General features: G+C 44.8%; 1 protein-coding gene across 2 annotated transcripts in view; it reads left to right on the forward strand.

Annotated features, from left to right (window-relative positions):
• dntt (deoxynucleotidyltransferase, terminal) overlaps nt 1–21,830 on the forward strand; it is a 66,540-nt gene that overhangs the window by 18,509 nt on the left and 26,201 nt on the right. For both annotated transcript variants that reach the window (XM_040178082.2, XM_040178083.2), the window contains exons 4-8: nt 4,431–4,601; nt 7,045–7,116; nt 7,352–7,475; nt 9,536–9,668; nt 15,385–15,487. In XM_040178082.2, the coding sequence (XP_040034016.2) occupies nt 4,431–4,601; nt 7,045–7,116; nt 7,352–7,475; nt 9,536–9,668; nt 15,385–15,487 (603 nt within the window). The remainder of the gene's footprint in view (nt 1–4,430; nt 4,602–7,044; nt 7,117–7,351; nt 7,476–9,535; nt 9,669–15,384; nt 15,488–21,830) is intronic.

Below are 21,830 nucleotides of genomic sequence, written 5' to 3' on the forward strand. Positions count from 1 at the left end.
AATAGTGACTTCTGTGGCGTTACCGGATAAGCGTTGAGGAACAAAGTCAACTCTTACTTTTGGTCTCATAGTGGACAAGCGGACAGTCTCCGGTTTGTTATTGAGCTGTCCATCACATTGTTCATTTCGTTAACGCACCACATGATTCTTTTAATAAGTTACCACTTGTTTGAAATTGTCAGTTGCCACTTTGTGTGCTATTCGCTCTGATCTAATGCAAAGACGTCCACACTAACCAGTCGTTTGCAGAATTGTACTCTGGCAACTTTTTTTTCCCACGGTCTGAGCTGTCCAGGTTCCTTTGCGTGCCGGCTTGCTGCCTCTGTCATGGCTTACTGGGGCACTTGAATAGATCCATTAATACTAATAAAACACCTGCCCTTTCTCACTATAACAAGTCTAAATGTCTGCAGTAGAAAAGGACTATCGTACAATTTCTGAGCAGTGATAGAAGGTCCGGAGAACAGCTGCAGGGGAATCAAACATTCTAAGAAAGAGACCCAAACCAAGAATATAATGCAAGAGACTACTAGAGGGGCAGTGTACTTGCTTCTCAGATTGACTTAGAAATACACAAAAGCGAGAAATGACAAAATGCCTCCAAAAAAAAGCAAACAATGAAATTTGTGGATTGGAAAGTCATTTTTGTAGGCGGCGTACAGGGCAATAAAAGGTAAGTAGCAAATCAGCACTTTCAAACTCCGGCCCCCCTCTCCTGCCTTACAGAAAACACTACAGGAGAGGAAATGCAATGATTACACAGAAGCAAATAAGACAACATGCTGAGGTGTTTCGGCAAAAAGAATACCCTGAGTATAATAATGCAGCAACACATTCACATTTCCTGTTATGTGCTTCTCTAAATGAGTGAAATGGGATAATAATATGCGTTTTTCAGATGTTTATGTGCTGTACTGAAGTTTTCTGATACAAAGAATATCCTGTACCTGCGACCTTATTTCCAAGAAAGCGAACTTCTTGCTTTAATATAAACTAGCCGAATCTATCTATCTATCTATCTATCTATCTATCTATCTATCTATCTATCTATCTATCCATCTATCCATCTATCCATCTATCCATCTATCCATCTATCTATTTATCTATCCGTCCGTCCGTCCGTCCGTCCGTCCGTCCATCCATCCATCCATCCATCCATCCATCCATCTATCCATCTATCCATCTATCCATCTATCTATCTATCTATCTATCTATCTATCTATCTATCTATCTATCTATCTATCTATCTATCTATCTATCTATCTATCTATCTATCTATCTATCCATCTATCCATCTATCCATCTATCTATCTATCTATCTATCTATCTATCTATCTATCTATCTATCTATCTATCTATCCATCTATCCATCTATCCATCTATCTATCTATCTATCTATCTATCTATCTATCTATCTATCTATCTATCTATCTATCTATCCATCTGTCTATCTATCTATCTATCCATCTATCCATCTATCCATCTATCCATCTATCCATCTATCTATTTATCTATCCGTCCGTCCGTCCGTCCGTCCGTCCGTCCATCCATCCATCCATCCATCCATCCATCCATCTATCCATCTATCCATCTATCCATCTATCTATCTATCTATCTATCTATCTATCTATCTATCTATCTATCTATCTATCTATCTATCTATCTATCTATCTATCTATCTATCTATCTATCCATCTATCCATCTATCCATCTATCTATCTATCTATCTATCTATCTATCTATCTATCTATCTATCTATCTATCTATCTATCTATCTATTTATCTATCTATCTATCTATCTATCTATCTATCTATCTATCTATCTATCTATCTATCTATCTATCTATCTATCTATCTATCTATCCATCTGTCTATCTATCCATCTGTCTATTTATCTATCTATCTATCTCAACCACATTACATTAGTGGTTAGTCTCTAATGATTACAACCATTCATGCATAACAATGAGCTCAACATATTGAAAGTTGGTTTTAACCCGTCAACCTTTCATAATGCCCCTACCAGGGCTGCAATTATTCGTTCTTATGAGAGAGGACATTGACCAGTGATGTTTCAACACAAAGCCTCCGATATAGCAAAAGAATCACACTGTGTCATGCAAACCCAAACCTGCCTCATTGCATCCTTCCTGTCCACTGTCTTACTTTCTCAGCTTCAGAACCTTGACTATTAGTTGAAACAGAGTTGCTCTCTGTGCGCTCTGCTGCCGGCGCCGATAGGCCAGGTAATTGACTGGTAAACAGCGCCAATTGCATAATTTGTCATGTTATAATTGCCGGCATCAGCATCAAGGGTTTTAAAAGCAATCGTAGATTTGTCCCAAACGGTTGATCTCAGAATTAGACTTACAAAAAATACCCTGCAAAACCCACAGCATCTTCGTGTCCTAGAAGCAGGGAGCAGTGCAGCCGCTAGCTGCTAGCATACATCGATTCGATGATTTTCATCTATGCAATGCCAATGTATATATATATGAAAAAAAAGATCAACATAACTATCATCATTGATGTATTTCATCACAGAACGGCTACATAATTCAGTTCATTGCTTTGTGGACATTGGCGCTTTAATGATCCAAAATGTAAAAATGTAATGTAATGTTTGTACTAAGGAACATAATTCCCCTTTTATCTGAACTATTTTTAAACCTGCATATTCTTTTCCCACTTGTGGACAGCTTCAACAAACCATATCAAACAGCTGCCTTGTTACACATCCAGCAGATACAAAGCAGCACGGCTCTTTGCACAGCAGACATCTCTACTCATCGTATAGGGGAAAAGTACAGGTGTATAGATAATACATTTGATGACGTCTGAGTGCTTTTGTGCATGCTGGTTGACTCCCATTTTTTTAGCCACCCTTCTGACAAACACACAGTCATTTGATACAATATTTATACAAAGCATTGTTTGTAGCAGCTCTAAATGACCAACTTCAGAATAACAGTAATAGTGCGAGGAGCCTGTTGTGAAGGGAGAGTCCCTGACTGTCACCCCGGGGAGCCTGTCGTGAGCAAGTGGAAAATGACAGGTTCCTGTCTGCGGCACGCCAGCCTGTAATGTCTGTCTGGTCATCCAGAAGAAAATCAACACGGAACACATCCCACTCTAATGGGGACAGGAACACAGAGAGTGATAGAAGGGGGAGGGGAGGGACTGCAGGGAGTTCTGTTCCCTGTCTGGGTTCCTGCATGGGTCAATGCATCTCACCAGTGAATGCACACCTGACATGTGCCAGGTCTTGCTTTATTTCTTGGGTTTCATTTTTCCTTTTATTCAATGTTTTCAAGAGTGATTTGTGCAATAACCCCCCCAAAATCCTGACTAATAACAATTAGTCAATCTTAGACATTAAGGTGCTAACTAGAACCATTCAGGGTTATTCAGCTTATCCTTGAGAAGTCTTTTTGGTAGAATCTTTTATGAACATTTCACTGGGATCCCCCGGAGGGATCAGAACCCAAGACAAAGGGATGTACCCAGAACTGTCCGGACACAACCCTTACAAGAACTGACCCACAGGGCTCTACCAAGAAAATATTATATCATATATATATATATAACGGTTTCATCTGAAGCCCTGCCAGGGGATTTAACATAAAATGTTTTAATATTCTAACTGTATCATCTAGCAGGGGTACCGGATCGGTCAACCGGTCGATCACCAAGGCAGTGCTGGTAGATTGCCTGCTATTGGAAAAAAAATCATGTCAGATCACCATGCATACGTGGCCGACCACGGGACAGAGAACTTGGTAGTGCTAATTAGCGACGCTTGCTTACTAACGGACATTCAATTTCATTAAAAAGCAACCCTGGCTGACTCCAATCATTGCAAGTCATCCGAGTAAGATAAATGAGCCAGAATGTCTGAAATGTTTTTTTAATATTGACTCGTTTTGCGCTTTCAGTATGCAGCGTTGTTGTTTTGTTTGGTTACCACGCCAAAAGTAAAAGTCTGCCTCGTGAGGCAGGCCCATCGTTAAATTAAAGCCGAATAGATGGTTCGATTCATATCCAAAGATCTTTAATCATGAAACTCCCCCACATACTGTTATTGAAGCTCTCCTTGGTTCCACACATCCTACGTCCATTCATGCGTCGATATGTAAAGCTTAAGGATTGGCTTGGACTATCAACAGAACCTCCATACCTCCGTTAACCGCACCCCCCCCAACTGATTTCCTACCTTTGGAGTGTGATTAAGTTATGGGAAATTTTAGCAGTCACTCTCAATTATTGCAAAACACTTTTAGTACCTGAAAGGTTAAGCAGTTTAAGGCTTTTTAGATCGCTTTTGCATTCCATTTCTTCACAATTTCCTGGACGATGTCCTGACATTTTCACTATGAGCGAAGTAATTCTGCTTTCTTTCTTTCCCCGCCCTCGCTGACCTCTCCCTGCAGGATGCTTTTGAAGTGCTGGCGGAGAACTATGAATTCAACGAGATGGATGGTTCGTGTTTGGCCTTCAGGAGAGCTGCGTCTGTGCTAAAGAGTCTGCCCATGGCAGTTCGGAGCCTGAGGGAAACTCAAGACCTGCCCTGCCTGGGAGAACACACCAAGGCAGTCATGGAGGTAAGGCCTAGTGCTCCCTCCAGATATGGGGGCGGTAATAGTCAGCTTGGATTCACAAGTGCCTGGTAAGAAGAGTCCTGCGAGAAATGTCCCACAAACAAGTGCTTCTTTGTCTGGCCAAAGCCTTAATGATGTTATTCATCTGTGCCACTGTTCTCCAAAAACGATTACAAACACATCAATGAGCCGCTCGGTTGCAGAGGGTGTTCATTGAATGCGATGAACAAAAGGCACTGCGGCTTTGAGTCAACCAAACACACGCATGCTGTGTAAATAACTGCACTGTTTTACTGTTTTGCAAAATAAAGACTCTTCCGATATATGTCCACATTGAGAACCAGTAGGCTTGCGATTGCGATATTTCAGCTGAGAAAGAAAACACATCTCATGTATTAAATTCAACACAGAGACGGAGAGACGGAGGGACGGACAGACAGAGGTGTGTAATGTAAAGACTGAAACCCATTAAGAAATCTCACATGGAAGCATGAATCATAGATTCTGAAGTACACCCGGCCATTATCGTCCAACCCAGTCGCCATCGGTTAAAACATCATCACCATCATTACCCACCAATTTGAAACGGCTCATTATCAGCAGACTCACCGGGAGCATTTCACATTTGGATGTCAGCGATTAAAAAAAGAAAATGTCAGCTGCCTTGACCCCGTCTTCTCTCCTCAGAGTGGGTATCTGGTACTTTTTCCATCAACTACAGTGCAGATTGTGTTTGTGCGCTGTCAAGGAGAATGCAGCTGTAACGGCACCCAACTGCACAAATACATGTGCGCTTTCAGGCGACACCAAAGTGGAACTTCTCACGAGAACGCGTTATCGAAGGCAAGAAAAAAAGAACACAATCTTTTTCGAAAGGTATCAAAAATAGTTTTGAAATTTCAAGCCCAAGACAGACGCGCTCAGCAAACACAGGCGCACACATGAGCACACACACTGACAGGCATCACGGACGATTTATCTCGTCTTTGGGAAAGGAGAAAAAGAAAAGCAGTCTTCTCGGGTCACTTGGCAATCATCTCCCCACCTACAGTCGTGCTCGGGGCAGAAATCACGGCAGGTTGTCAGGCAAAGTGTCGAAAAATGTTTGCTCCGAGAGAACGGCGGGTCCCTGTAGGAGGAACAGGGTGCAACCCGGCAGTCCAACGCTCTGACACATTAAACCCGAACAGACACTCGGCGGGTTTCACAGCAAGTCTCCAAATCTGTCATATCTGTCAGCGCTCAGGCAGAGTCATTAAACAAAATAACACAAACCTCCCGGGAGACTAAATTAGACGGCCCGTGAATGACCTCTCCCCGTTGTTTGTTCGTACATGATTCAGACGTGCAGCCAGCGGTGATTGTTTTTGTGTGTGTTTCTTTTTCTTCGGTTGTCTCTTTGAACAGATCGCGGCTCAAAACCAGAAAAATGACATGGCACGAGAAACAAAGTGAAACCAAACAGAGTGAAAACAAAATCCCTGACGCGCCTGTGAACATCGGAGTGACACTCTCTTCAGCAAGCGACTGATCCGCTGTGAAGGGGGGGGTGGGGGGTAAACCCACTGACATGAAACGCCACGAGCACGGAGGCAGAGTTGGGGAGAAATAGTTAGTAGTTAGGACGGGCGGCTGCATCATTGAGCAGTGAAGGTTTTCTGTTGACCCCTCCAACACCTGCTCCGACAAAAACGCACACCCGTGATAAAAAGGTGTAATAACTTTAACTAATTTGTCTATCTGGACAATTATTTTTCTGTCAGGATAAAGGGGAACCGCTGTGATGTGTAAAAATCAGTGTGACTGGTGAAGAAATAAATGAATATAATACAAAAAAAGCCCTACAGGTCCTGTAAGACATTAAGATACCAGATGTGTTGCCAGTAAGCATCGAGAGTTTCACGTTGATAGAAAATAAACCACTGTGCAAGAGGCTTTTGTGCCTCGACAGGGGCCTTTGTGATGCTCGGTGGTTGTTTTGCTCTGGCTTTGGGAAGGTTTGTCTGAGAGAAAAGATACGGGCATCCTCGTCTTCCACGTCGTCCCGATTCAGCGTCTCGTTTTCATCGTTAGCTTCTAGATTCGATGAGAAAAATGTACATTAATGGGACTAATTACATCACTACACTAATAACATACTCGAATCCGAACCAAACTCCCAACCAGAAAATTAGTCCGTGGGCTCTTTTATGTTTATGAACGCCATAAAAAACAGTATTAAAACGGTATTAATCCCCAGGTTTTACAACAACTATGTTGTGTGTTATTTGAAAGCAAATGGAAATGAAGACGCAAGCCCCTAATTTAAATGGAAACTTCCTGCAAATGGGCCATTTGAGGCCATTTGTTAATCGCTGATGGAACGGAAACGAGTGGAGCGGCATGCGATTCTCACACACGGGAGCGTTTTGTCTTAATGACGTTATCTGCCTCTTGTAATTCGCAGGAGGTCCTGCGATGCGGCCGCTCGTTTGAAGTCGAGAAGCTCCTCTCTGATGAAAGGTATCAAACATTTAAGGTCAGTAGACAGAAACAAAAAGCCCCTCTGTCGTTTTGTTTCTCTCATTTTTGCCGCTTTGACATTGGCCCAAACGGGATTTGCATTTGCTATCTCTTAAGGACGTGGTACTTTGATTGCCCCCTTCCCCTCCAACCCGAGCCCCCCCTCCCCCCCCGCCCCATCCCTCTTGAGAAGAGCGTGTCATTTCAGAAAGCATGTCTTCTGATTACGTCCTTACCTCGTTTCCTGCCAGCTGTTCACAAGTGTGTTTGGGGTTGGACCCAAGACGGCTGACAAGTGGTACCGCGGAGGGCTGCGCTCATTCAGCGAGGTTCTGGCAGACCGCAGCATTCATCTCAACCAGATGCAGCAAATTGGTACATCAACATCTCAGCACTTTCTCTCTGGCACTCCACAAATTACAGACTGAAAATTACAACTTGCATGTGCTTCGGAGACGCAGGGGAGCCGGCGCGTCATTTGTGATTTTGTTGGGGTTTTTTTTGTCCCATAGGAGGCTCCTTATGAGAGGCGCTGGCTGTGATGTGTTTTCTCTAAAGCGACAGGAGATGTGACCATCAGGGAGTTTACAGTGAAAGCACTATGGGGGGGGGAAAACGCAGCAGGTTTAACAGTGACTGCAGAGGGGGTCGCTTGTGGATTTCCCATAAGCCCTCATCAATCAGCCAGGCAGAGATCGTGAGAGGTCGCTGACTTTCAGTGTGATTTGTTTCAAATGTTAAACGTATTTGTAAAAGGAAAATGTCGTCCCAACTTTCTGTGGGGGATGAGTACTATTAAGTTCATTCACATATTGATTTTGGATGAAGGTGTTGCTACAATTTCCAGAGCGGTTTTATATGAATATGGTCGTTTAAACAACTAAGAGTCTCTGAGGCTCAATGCGAAGGAAACTGTTAAACAGATAAAACGTTTAGGTCCAAAATGAGCTTTTTGATCTTTTGAAGTAGTTGATCATTAGCAGTCTCAGTCATGGAACTCTGATCCAGATGGTAGTTTCAGAATGAAGATCTTTAGATAAATGCGTGGTGAGCAGAAAGGTCGTCATGTTGAGTCAGTGGTGCGAAGTCATGATAGAATATCTCGAGATGGACCAGCGGTAAAAACAAGCTTGAGGGAGGAAATAAATATAATATATTTTAAGCCTCATTATCAGCATGTCTTATGGAGGGCAGTACAGGTCGGTATGTGGGTTAACCACTCAAATCCACCCAGAAATATCACAACTACTGGATGGATCGCCATTTTGAACAGCCAATATATGTTCCCCTGAAGATGTGGCTCAATGACCTCCCTGTACTTCAGCATGAGTGTTTTCATCACTGCTTACCACGGCTGCCATCTTCTGTTAGCGTGTTGACTAGCATGTGCTAATTAGGTGGAGATACTGAGTGTGTTTGGTCCAAAGCGTTAAGACAACGCAGTATTTCAACCTCATGACAGCTTCAGTCTCCATTAGAGACGTTTCACTCAAAGAACCAAAACATCTACACTTCATAGAGCAAAGGTCACGGGGTCAGTAGGGATAATCCTCAGGGAACAATGATTATCTGAACTTCCTTTTCTCTCTGGCAATCCATCAAGTAGATATTAGTTATTTCATTCTGGACAGACATTGGCACCACTGAAGGAGGTGCAGCACAGGGAGAAATGCTTTAGAGAGTCTCTGCCGTGGTAATTCTCGGAGGGTGATGCTCAAATCTGGACGAGGGTTACTGCCTGAAACGGCAATGCAGCGGCATCCAGACACGTAGAAAGCATTAGCCTCTATTGTTGTCGGGGACGGAAACCCCACGGAGCGTTTAACACACGGGGGGAAATGTCTCAAAGGGAAGCGCGTACTGTACGAGGCGATATTTCACTACTTAATATTAGACCGCTCACAGGTTCCCCTTCAGTTAGAAACTCCATCTGATGATGTATTAGGCCGACAGACATCTCCATCAAACGCATCGTAATCCATCATTGGGAACACTGCGGCACTCGCTTCGTACAGAGAAATGCTGCCTGTTTTAGGGAAAGACAATGTGTTTAAACCCTAATCTCTCCACTGAGTTCTTAAGGGGGAAAACAGATAAATAGTTTCGTTAAATCACATTGCGGTGAAAACAAAAATACCATTAGGACTGTTTTTAAGATTTGTCTATTACGCTTATGTAGAAGTGAAAATACAAAGTGAGATGCATGAAATCAACAAGACCAACCATCCATTCATCATCATATTTTGTGCTCAACGTGTAGACTGGCTGTAATCTGCAGCAGGCGTTCAGTGCTAGTCGCCCTCCATCAGGCAGCAGAAAACACATCACATCTACGTTACTTTTAATTCACCCCGAGTCGCCACTTCGCTGGAGCAAATGGCTGTGATTGATGGCCGGCTCCCTGACTTAAAAACCCCGTGGTCTCGTCCCCACAGGTTTTCTGCATTATGGAGACATATCCGGAGTTGTCAGTAAAGCAGAGGCCCGGTCCCTGAGGAACATTATCGACGAAGCTGCCCGTGCGACCACACCGGCTGCCAAAGTAGCACTGACAGGTGGATTTTGCAGGTACATACTGGAACTCGTCTCCTCCCGTCTCGCTCCGTTGATTCGGAACAGCGCTTCCTGTCCTGCGTTTATTTTCATTTTCTACCCTTGATGGGCGTGCAAGGGTATTAGTTTCCAGACGTCTGCTTGAGTCCTGCACCTTATTTGCGTGGTTTGGAAGCATCGCAGCGGTTTTGCCGCTTTAGTGCATCCTGCAGGTGAAATAATTGACCAGTTGTGATGATGTGACAACACAGCACACTGTCACCGACAAACCTTCCCGAGATGTTAAAATGCATTGCAGTTCAGATCTCAGAGTGCACGGCAAGTGCCCTTGCCAAGCCACCTACCGAGTGCAACTATTTGCTCACAGCCGGAGCCTCCTGCCACCGCCAACTCTTTGTGCTCATTTTCATTTTTTTTCTCCACGTGCGGCGCTTTGTGCCTGGGTAAGCGCTGAGCACTCTACTCTGTGGTGTTGTAAAAATCTGTCCGTAACCAGTGGCGTGTGCGATACATCATTTATCAGCACTGAGGACGGGCGCTTGCCTCTCAACAGGGGTGACAGAGCCGCCACAGCTTAGCCGAGGGTCTTTAATTAGTAGTGCACGCTTCAAACATAGCAGTCCTCTAAACATCCAGTTTAGATAAATCTCGCACAAAATGACCAGACTGACTGAAGTGACACACAGTGACCTCAGTGTGCAACTAGCAACGCTTTGGGAAAAGCTGTTCAGCTTAGTGAGTCCTAAACTGTGTCATTGTGCCCTACTACAAATTAATTTAATTTTGTCGCATTTTCTGATCTTTATGTTGTACTGTATTTTGCAGTTAGTACACAAGAAGGTGAGCAGTAAACGTTTTATTTTGACCACTAAGAACTCATGCAGAACTGCTCGTCCCTCCCTCACTGAGAGCAAAACACTCGACTCACATCTTCCGCCGCAAACTAAAGACACACCTCTTCAGACTCCACCTCCACTAAAGACTAACAAATTGTAGCACTTAAATTGTACTTATAAGCCACTTATCTATAGCAAATTGCTAATTTGATGAAATTGCACTCTTGTTTTCTGCTCTTCTGAGTTTATATCCATATGGTTGAATGCACTTATTGTAAGTCGCTTTGGATAAAGGCTAAATGACACGTAATGTAATGTAAGTCCAACTGCGACTGCATTTAATGCTGCACTCATTGACTAGTGAACAGGCACAGTATTGTATTGTGTATTGGACTGATTTAGTCAAAAACAATTAACAGAAACGTTAATTGACAGCACATTACTAAATGTACTGTTCAAGATGACTTCTTACAGTTGGGTTTTAAAAAACATCCATTCCAAGTTTTTGGTTTTCTGGCCATCAAGAGCTCGCTCAGTGTAACCACAGGGAGCAGATGCAGCCGCTGCCCACACATCCTCAACAAAATGAAAAGTAGAGACAGAGTACAGGTCCTTATCAGTAGCTCATAACGTTGTTGTTAAATTGGAATTTGTCCGCACTTAAGATACTCTTAAGTCAGCAGATGCTAAGTGGAAGTGAATTACCAGCAGCACTGTTGGGGACTCAGCCAGAAAGCCATAAGCCGACTTGACAAAACCAATCACGCCGCGGTATTTGCCTAAGTATGACCTCTAGCTAACTATAAGTATAGCCACAATTTGCTACTGGTCTCACAAGACCAAGTACGTGGGGAGCAATGAAACCCCTGAATGTAAGGAAGATGCGTCTTACTGATTTCCAAGAGGATTACTATGTTTTCTTAAATGCTTTAACACCTGGACGGGGGAGTATTTGCTGATTCTCAAACAATAAAAAAGTATACAATCTCCAAGACGATAAATGGCAGCTGGAATTATATCTGAAAATAACTGTTTCTTAGCGGGATAATGTGGTAAAAGAGAAAGTAATTAGAGCATCATGCATGGTTAACAACGGCACAGGATTTATGGGCCGGGAGTCTGCTGCAAGGAGCCTTTAAAGGAGCTTTTATTGCTTCAAACTTGGGTGGAGGAATTTACTTCATCTCGTACTTGGGGAGAATTAGGTGAGACCTAATTGGAATCACGCGGAGCTATAATTAAACAAAGACGACCTGTATGTTATCAGTCGGTAAGTAATGTAATTTACCTTTATCTCGCCAATAAGCAGATTCTCCAGACATGCTTTGGATTCAGCGGGAGGAGCCATAAGGCCTATCACGCCAAAAAGCTTCTAATATACTCTCTACCGTGCCAGGAGCACCACTAATAACCCACTAAATCTCAGCTGTGTGACATATTTGAAAATGTTCCCATCTAAAGTCCTCTCAAAGCTCCATTTAATTACCTATAATTTCCAGCGTGATGTAGAGTCTCTTATTAGCTTCATCTTTTTCCAGCCAATGGCCCCCGTCAAAAGATGTCAGACGCACGCGCGGCGCACACCTCTCTAAAGAGATGCACATCTTTCATCTCTGAACAACGCACACAAAGAAAATAAGTCCAAAACCTCCACGAAATACGCGCCGTGCCTCAGTAGACTTCACAGGGACGCGGCGCGGCGGGGATTTGTTGACGCCGCTGACATTAGCCTTATTGAAAGGACAGCTGTGGAAGGCGGGTGACAAGTCTTAAAGCGGTTTTGTTGGGGGGGTTAAAAATAGATTAGGCCTGGAAATACAGCCTCTGCGTTTCACTGCGCGTGAAAGGCGCACACGGTGTCAGTTGTTTTGGCGTGAAGCTGGCGAGTCCCCACAGTGCATCTTATTTAACATCAAATTGTCTGGAATTTGACTCAAAGAGACACTGATGAGGGGGGTCCGACGGTGTCAGCTCTCAGATCCTCCAACAGAGGCTGAGTATCGTTTCCCGAGATAAATAACCATTATCAGAATAGTAGAGCGCAGATACACAACTCCACTGTCAGCCTGGAGCTCAATGAGCTGTCTGATCGTGAAGTACATCCCACAAACGCCGTGCACTTTTTCTTGTCTTCATGACGGGCCTTCCTGCTCGTCACCTATTTTTTCTCATAGCAAGAATCTTAAGGAACAGTTCACCCCAAAATGTCGGTACATTCTTTTCCTCATGTGTCAATAAGGATTGTTCGTGTGTAAGCAGCCCAGATTTGGAGACGTCAGGTACTGGCTACTGGCAATACAATACATGACACTGGGCTTGCGGTGCTCACAGGTCATGATCCCTCTCCTCACCACGAGCCAGATCACGTCTACAGTCCTAATATACGGAACACAATGCACAGTGCGGTACGAGGTTTCATTTCCCTGACCGGACCCTTTTGTCTACAGACTCAACGCTCTTCGCCGCAAATAAATGCGTCCTGTGAAACTTCCAGCTGCGGCAATACTTTGCACGTCTGTATTATTCATACGTGTCGCTGTGTCGTCCACACAAATTTGTATATAGCTATGTATATTTTATGGGCTTTGTGCTGGAGAAATTAATAATTTAGCATTTCACCTCACGCAATAAAATAGCAGGGCAGCTAAATTCAAGTGCTGCGCTTCTGTGTTACACTTCATTTAAAGGAGCACTGGGGTTGGAACTGTGCACGGTGCACCATCAAAGCTAACGTCTTTCAGCCATACCTTCTGAGCCACATCTCCCGTTGAGCAAGAGTGGATTCCCTCATGCTAAATAAAAACTGTGTTGTGGAGGTGCTGCATCGTGGGCAAAGAAGAAGCAAAACACCCTCTCTGACAGGGGGGAATGTGTGTAGTTTTTTCCGCTGACTGCGGTTGAATCCGCGCACAGCCGACACATACTAATGCTGCGGTGTGATCAGTAAGGAGCTGACTCGTGCGATGCCATGGCGCCTTCCCTTCAGATGAACCCCCAAACCCTATGTTTCTCATGCCTCAATATAAAATCAACTTGTTTTTAAGCTGTGATTGGGACTAAACTGAATTCATGCTGATGATCTCTCCGGTTTGGGATTCTTTTTTTGGTTGCTATTCACCGCACACTTTTATGCAGTTGCCCTCGAGTTTTGTCGGCGCAGCAGAGGCTGGTGGTGAGTTTTCACTTAACAACTTGAGGGCGCTGCACAAGCTGGGAGTGCTGTGGAATCTCAGCCTGGCCAATTAAGTGTTGAAGCGTTTGGGAGGAGAGTTGCACCGTCAGCGGATGGCGATCTGTGATGCAGTCTCAAATAGCTGTGTCCTAGCAGTCAACTAATTAAAGAACTGTCGACTTTTCACATAGAGGCTGACATAAATACCACCGAAACAGAAGTTTGTACTCCCACGTCTTCTATTATTTTAGAAAACAAACGGAGCACACGCGGTCGCGGTGCAGATGAAATGACTGACTGAAGCAGTTTGTTCTGCGTGAACCTGCAAGTCAGCCACTCGTCCTGTTAATGCCGAAGGGGGGGTGCGTGCTCTCTGCCACTAACGCTAATCATTACCATTACCGTGCCTCGCGGAGCCCTAATGACTGTTTTCTAATACTTTCTTGCACCCTGAATTAGCGGCGGTGGCCTTTAGAAGCCTTCCCTCGCGCCGTGCCCTCTAGTAGCGTCCCTCGCGCTCGCTGCCGTCACTCATCTGTCGGAGGACTGGAGGCTGGAGGAGATCCAACGCGGCGCCGCGCTGCAGCCGAGGCTTCTTTGCAGCCACATCACGGTGCCAGCTTGTAACAAACTGCCTTTGTAACTGCGATGACAGGAGGTCGACTGCAGTCTCAACCCCAGTATGGCGTTCGGACATCTGCTTGAACGGCCAAGCCGGAGTTGTGGGCGGGCACAACAAATCAGCTGCCCTCTAAACACTGGGCCTCCAAAACACAAATATGCTTCACAGGGGCATGTGCCGTGTGCAGAAATCACTCAAACTGCTTCCCGAGGTCGTTTGTACAAAAGAAAATGACGATTGTTTTTACCGTGGTGATTACAAACTTTAGTTTTGGAGACAACCGGAGCGCGATTCTCTGCTCATTCTCTGTAACAAATGTATAATGAAAGCACGTCGGCATATGCGAGGGCATCCGGGTATTAGTGCGGCTGGGAGCGAGCTGAAGAAGCTTCAACTGTGAATGTGAGACAGAGATGGTGACTTATCCCACACAGTGCTAAACACACTGATTCGACTTTCTGAATGAGAGTTTTATAACCAATTGGCAGGTTTGCATTTCACTAGGCCTGGTATGCTCTGCTACTGTGGCCTCAAGGGCCACAACATGAATCAAAAAGCCATGAACAAACCTCAACCCTGACACCATGAAGCAGCTTCAATCGATCCACTGTGAGTGAACGGGCTACTGAAATGGTTAGACATTGATCCTGTTAAGCTGCGAAGCTCTCCCGAGTAACAGGACTAAAAACTACGTGTTGTCACAGATTCAGTGAGTAGATTTCAGGCATAAGCCTTGATATGTCTCCTTTGTGCATGATGTTATAAATATGCAGGGTCCTCTGCTGAGCTTTTCATTGTATCTGTTCCTGCATGATAATCACTTAATAATCACTTCCACCACGATCCAGTTGTGCTGACAGAGGAGATACTTTGTGCTTTGCACAGCCGGGCTCCATATGGGTCTGTTTTATGACACTGGTCCAAGCAGAAGATGATGACTCTCATTAAAGTTAAAGCTCCGACAGCTGAGGCGACACAAAAAAACTCCCAAATTAAGACAAATTACTTGGAATAATGTAAAAAAAAGGCAATGCCATTAGTATTGACTGTGCTTTTAATAGCTGTGACTACCATGTAATTGTACTATGTCTTCATCTCCAGGGAGAAGGAGTTTGGTCACGATGTCGACTTCATTGTGACCACACCTGAGCTGGGGGGGGAGGAGACTCTGCTTCCCAAAATTATTGATGAACTGAAAAAGCAAGTAAGTATGTCTTTTTTTCTTTTTTCTTCTGTGGGGGAAGTAATGAGGTGATCATCCTTTGTGAGGGAAACTAATCAAATGAAAGTGATGGAATCTAATTGGAAGCCGCTACAGATTTAAATCTTAATATCTGGATGAAGGAACTGAGGCTGAGAAACAGTTATAGAATGAACGGAGCAACTGGGAAGATTCTTGCACACATTTAAAAAAAAGCAACACAATACACCTGATGTTGCAAAAATCCATGTAGCAATGTTTAGGTTCATAGTCAGATACAAATTCTACATCAGCTTAGAAACTGATCGTCGTCAGCACTTTTTCCTTTCCCTTCTCTGACACATAAGACACATCTACGTACTACAAAGTACAGGGTACTGCTGCATAAAACGCTTTTGTGCATTACTGTTACAGTTGAGCTACACAAACGTGCTTATAAGTGGAAAACACTAATGTTTCCCAGCAACCGATTTACACATTGCGAAAGAAATGTTCAAATTGAATTGGTGGAATCAGATGAATTCCACCATGAATTCCATCAGATCAATGAATCACCAGCTCCAAACTATCTAACAGCTACTAAAGAATTAAGTCACTTCAATTGAAATATTAAAATAAAAATCCAAACTTACTCACTAACTAGATGCAAGAAGGCCACGCTGAACAATGTTTGGAAGGTCTGCAGCAGGTTTCCCCACATCTTTTTTGCTCACGAGCGAGCGACTTTTCAATGGGCCGAGTCATGACGATCAACCCCCAAAGATCCTGAAAGGGGTGTTTGTGAACAAAATGTGCCGATGCCACACGCTTCTGTTAGCGATTATTTCTCTACAATAATCCAAAATGCAATGGATAAACGGTTGCTGTCCTTTTATTGAGGGACCAGTGAGATGCTAACTTAAAGTTTGGTCATCTGTGGAGCAGATTCCCCAGTATATATTACCCGATTACAGCAGCGATTCAAAACAAATCCTTTAGAGTGCAGCGTGATGCGGCGCCACAGGAGGAATGTGGCAAGAAAGGGCCACAATATGACCAGAAATGTGATGCAATTGGTTCAAAAATAAATTTTTCATTTTGTTCCCATTTTAGAGACAGATCTCTTTGGTGTGAGGAATGTCTCGATAATAGGGCATCGAACGGTCGGCCACTTTTCCATCATCTAGAACTGCCCTCTGAGACTTAAAAGCCTTTCCACAGGAGCCAGAGAGAAAAGGGGTCGGAGTTTTTGATTCAGTCGCGTTTAATGTAACGAGATTGGAGAAAGGTGAGTGAATCAGGAAAAAGAGAAACGTCACAATTTAGCGAGTCACTTTAAGAACTTTTAGCTAGACTTTCAAGGACCAGCAGCCGCTCTTGAGGCCCCTTAATGGAAAATGAATCATTCAGTGAAGGAAGAAGGAGACAAAACGAGAGGATGGATGTGAAGGAGAGACGGACAGATGGCGTCTGATTAAAGCAGAAGGAAAGCGAGATCAGTGAGAAATGTCTGAGCGAAAAGACATCACAGAGTGGTCAACAGCTTTCCGTACGTTTACCTGCATGTAATTGTTTGAAAATTAAACGTACTCAAATGGTGTCAATTATTTGCTGCTAATATCGCAGTAATGTGAAATATAAAGCGCTCCAGAAGTGTCCAATTAAAACTCAGTGCATGTAAACACATTTACCTAATTACATTGAACCAAGGTCTAAATCATAATTGTAAATACAGGAGTCATTTTTACACACCCATTTAAACTCCTCCAGTTTTATGGCCTTGCAAGATGAGAAGAGAACAGAAATTTAAATATCAGCGCTTTTTTTTTGCATTTAAACAAAAGGAAAACAGATGGAGGAGGAAATAACCAATTTACTTTAGAGTCTGCAAGTTCAGTTATACAAAGATCAATTGGATGTTCAGTTAGATAACTGGTAAGAACGAATCAAAAGGTAATAATTCAGTGTTTTCATAGAAATAGATACATAAGAAGTAATGAAGCGATTGCGTTAACTCGCCTTTTACCATGGTACTTTCATTGTAAAGTCAGATGATGCATAATTCTGTTTTATGATATAATCTGCAGTGTTTTGGCATCTAAAACGCCTTCAATCTCATTCCCCTGTAACTCTAACTGGACTTTTCTCATGACAGAAGAGCGTTAGACGAAGCGTCTACAGTCTACTCTTGACTTCTTCTTTTTGTTGTTGTCTTTACCAGATTTAAAAATAAATCCCTGCGTCCCTCCGTCATCACCCACCTCCATCACGCCGATAATTACCGCCCACTCGCGGTGAACCTCGAGTGGGCGCAGGTGAGGGTGTGTGAATGAGGACGAGGGGGCGGGTTCGGACTGTGGAATTCGACCGGAAGCAGGCTGCACGGAGAGGGGGGGGGGGGGGCGGAGGGGTCTGCGGGGACGAGGTCGCCAGAGACAATGATTAAGTGGCGGCAGCAGGGGTGGACTCTAAGTCGCGTAACCTTGTCATCTGCAATCATGCCCCCTGGGTGGAGTGGGGGAGGAGGGTCTTCACTCAGGCCTAATATCACAGGCAGTCCCTTCATCCCCCCACAGCCTGCAGGGAGTTTAAAATACATCTATCTGCAAACGTCCTTGTAAAAACGGGTTCATCGTTTTTTACCCCCCCCCCCTCCAGATATCATGAAAGCATAACTCGGGGGCAGAGGCAAGGTCAGCCCCCAAGTTTCTGTGGCAGACAGATGAGATTCAGCTTGGCCCTGGTAATTGTGACAGGGGAGTGGGAGGGGGAGGGGGGGGGCAGCCATGCAGCATCCTCCACCCATCCATCCGTCACCTGCTGTCTCCAAATAGTTCCGCTGCCATTATGATGCCACTCCGCTCAGACCTCATTGTTCTGCATCCGCACCACCAGTCCATGGCGCCACGCGGCGGGTGGTCTTTAGCCGGGCCGATGCAGTCACGCTGCGATTTGAGCGAAACCCGAGCGGCAGCGGCCCACTTTTGACACGCGCGCTGAAGCAACGGCCCGCTGCGCTTTAATTTCAGCAATCAGTCTCTTTCATTCCGCCGGAGCTGCGAAAATCAAAGCGGAAGCGCGGTTCAAACGGCCCGGAGCTAACGCGCGCTAATCTGTGACTCGGGCAGGTTTCCTTTATCGCTGCCTCTCCCTCCCTCTCTCTGTGTGTGAGAGAATTCCAGATTAGTCAGTGTTGGAGTGCTTCAGGGCCGTCTTCCTGGCCCCCCTCTCTCTCTGTGTGAGGGAGATTACAAGATGAGATCGGAGCCCCCCTCGCCCCCCCTGAATGCGTCCCGCCTGTCCTCTGTGAGGACGCAGCAGGCCGCGACATCTCATCACAACCCGTCACATAAAAAGCAAATAATCCAATAGCTTTTTTTTCCTTTCTTTTAGCACTATGTCCAAAGTCATGTTCACTTGACTCTTAGAATATAAAAATGTCCCATTGCCCAGAGGCAAACGCTTTGGGGGAACGATTACCTCCTCCCCTGTCCTCACTCTGTAAACAGTCCTGGTGGGATGAACTCCCCCTCAGATGCTCGCTGACATTACCTGCTGAGTGGGAGATGATTACAGAGCACCTGAAGGCGACTTCATGACATCCTGTTTTCATTGGTGGATTTGTGTGTGCGCGGTTCATGTGGGAAGCAATGCTCGTGGAACAAATGACATCCGCTCCGAGGTGCTCGCCGGGCTCATTAATACCTTTTCTCGGAAGCCGTCCAAAAGGATCGGAGGCTTAGAGGAACATGGCGACGAGGAGGAGGGGACGGATGGAAGCGCTGTCAGAACGGGACGCGACCCACATTTTTTCGTGGCCTGCCGCATTAGACGCGCTGGCGGAACTTCTCCCAGAACTTGTCTCAAGTGTTAGCTGGCGGGGATTTTAATTCCAGATTAGTCAGCTGTTAAAGGGCTTTAAGGCCGTCTTCCTGCTCTCATTATCTGAGTGGGGCGTGTCTTTGCCTTTAGCGAGGCTATTACCGGACATAAAGGGACCCTTAAGAAGCCCTCGGCCCGCCCGTTATTGGGAGGTGAACGCTTATCGGTGACTGCACAGGCGAAGCAGACGTCGAGAGTTATTCTTGCCTCCGACAAACGACTACACGACTGAAGATGATTAGAGGTGGAGGTGCGAGGGGGCTGATCTGCTTCCTTTGTGCCACCTTGGATTTCTCTCTACTTCCTCTTCCCAGGGCCCAGTGTGGCTACTCTAATGCTTTAATGCGTTGCGATTAACCTCAGTCGTCGGCAGCAGCCGCTTTGTTGCTCTTTAAGGAGAGCGCGTCCGATTTGGGGCCAGCGAGAGGAGAGCAGCATCCCAGCAGTTACGTCGGTGCTGGATTTGAATTGACATTTTGTGATCTTCTTCGCCTTAAAGCTGCTGCATCCAGGGAGGAGGCCCAATCAGCTGGGCTGAGCCTCAGAGGAAATCAACCCAACAGACTCTCCTGTCTTTCTGTCCCCCCTCTCTCTCTACTTGTCTGTCTTTTCACCACTCTCTCCCATTCCAGCCAGGGCTGTAGTGGAGGGTAAACGCACGTAAACGCCGTTTACGCACCTCTGGAATTTTGAAAATAGCGCTTACGCACCTATAAATAGCGTTTACGCACCTCTAAGTGGCGTTTGCGCACCTCAAAGTTCCCTGCGCCTTGTATTCTTCCTTTGGAACAATCCGAAATAAACTTGGTGTAATTTTAAAACAGCTAAGACTACGTTTCCTATTGTTGAACATATAAACGCCATATTCTGAATCATTTTCATCTGCGCTGTGTTGTGGTCTGTGACCATCCAATCAGTGCCTTGCGGCTGCAGCAGCGACACCAATCAGGATCCACGAGGTGTGTAAACACATACACGTTGTGGATTAGCCTGCCTGTCTACCTGTTCGGAATGTGTAATATTCGTGTGCGTGCACTGACATTTAATTGTCTAAGTACGACACGTACCAGTGAGTTTCTTTTAGTCTGCGCTGTATTCGTTCATCTTTATTAGTGCATATTTACTTCTGCGCATAAACGCGCACCTTGATGACCTCATCACAACATGACAGACATTTGAACCGGAAGTATCCAAGATACTACAGAATGGATTACCGCCGGTAATTAGCAATGATATCAGGCGACATTTGAAGAGACCATCGAGTGCTCCCACTCCCACAGATGCCCGCAAAAAGCCTCAAGTACAAAGTAAGACTGAAGAAGATCAAATCACGTTTTTAAACGTTGTTTTGGTTCGCACAACATCGCATTAAGACAGGGACAAACGCTATTAATAACGTGCTTTCAAATAGATGATGCAGGTAACAAGCGAGCCTTCCCGGTAATTATCCTCACGCATATTGCTGCAGATTAGGCTAATTCATTGAAAAATTGTCGACAGATTATGTGCAAGCCAGTTAGACGTAGCTAAGAGAAATGCTAAGTGAAATGTTTTAGTTTAGCTATAGAATCTTCAAATTTCGCGGTCAAAGTCAAATATATTAGTTTTTTACTTTCATGATGACAGGGGAGGCTCTGCCTCAAGAAAGATCCATCACATTATGTGAAGTCCTGGTGAAGCACAGAGGAGCCATGAACCCCAGAACACGCCCCTGCAAGGCAGGACCTGACGTGGAGGACAAGGAGGCCCTCTGGGCACTACTGTAAAAAGGAGACTCCATATGTAGATAGTTCTTAATCTAGCAATTGTCTTGTTGTGTTGTGTTGACATACTTTTCTTTACTACAAACTACTAACACATTTATTCATTGTCATTGATTGTACATGACTTTTACTGATAACATAATGCAATATAGCCAGGACAGCCTTACAGAGTCGCAACGCTTTGTGTTGCTTCGCATCGCGTTGCATCGCATCGCGTCAAGGTCTGTATGATCACAAAATTCAGAGTTTACCCACCTCTAATTTTACCACTACAGCACTGATTCCAGCCATTTCTCACGTTCCCTCTATCAGGTAGATTTCTCCATTGTGGAACTCTCTCGGATTCCCTCCATTTCATTCTTTTCTCAGGGCTTTGTTTCTCACCATTGAGCCTCTCTTCTCTTCAACGCACGGCCATCCTACTTGGCAGATGTTTCCATTGTCGGAGAAGTGGAACCATTTACCAGGGAATGGCTGACTGGTGGTTGGAGGTTCATCTCCATTGGATGCTCAACCATCCCCTTTTTTCCCCCCTCAAATCAGAACAATGGGTCTGAGCAGATGTTCTCTTGGATTCCTCGAACATCTCAAAAAGGGTGTTTTTGATTTCAACATTAGCTATATTATCATACAATACAGCATCCACTGCACATAGTAGCTAACTCGATGTTGGCGAGATCCTTAGCTGATCGTTGTTACAATGATTTCATTTTGTCCCAGGA

Source organism: Gasterosteus aculeatus, chromosome 6 (assembly GCF_964276395.1).
Source record: "Gasterosteus aculeatus chromosome 6, fGasAcu3.hap1.1, whole genome shotgun sequence".
NCBI lineage: Eukaryota > Metazoa > Chordata > Actinopteri > Perciformes > Gasterosteidae > Gasterosteus > Gasterosteus aculeatus.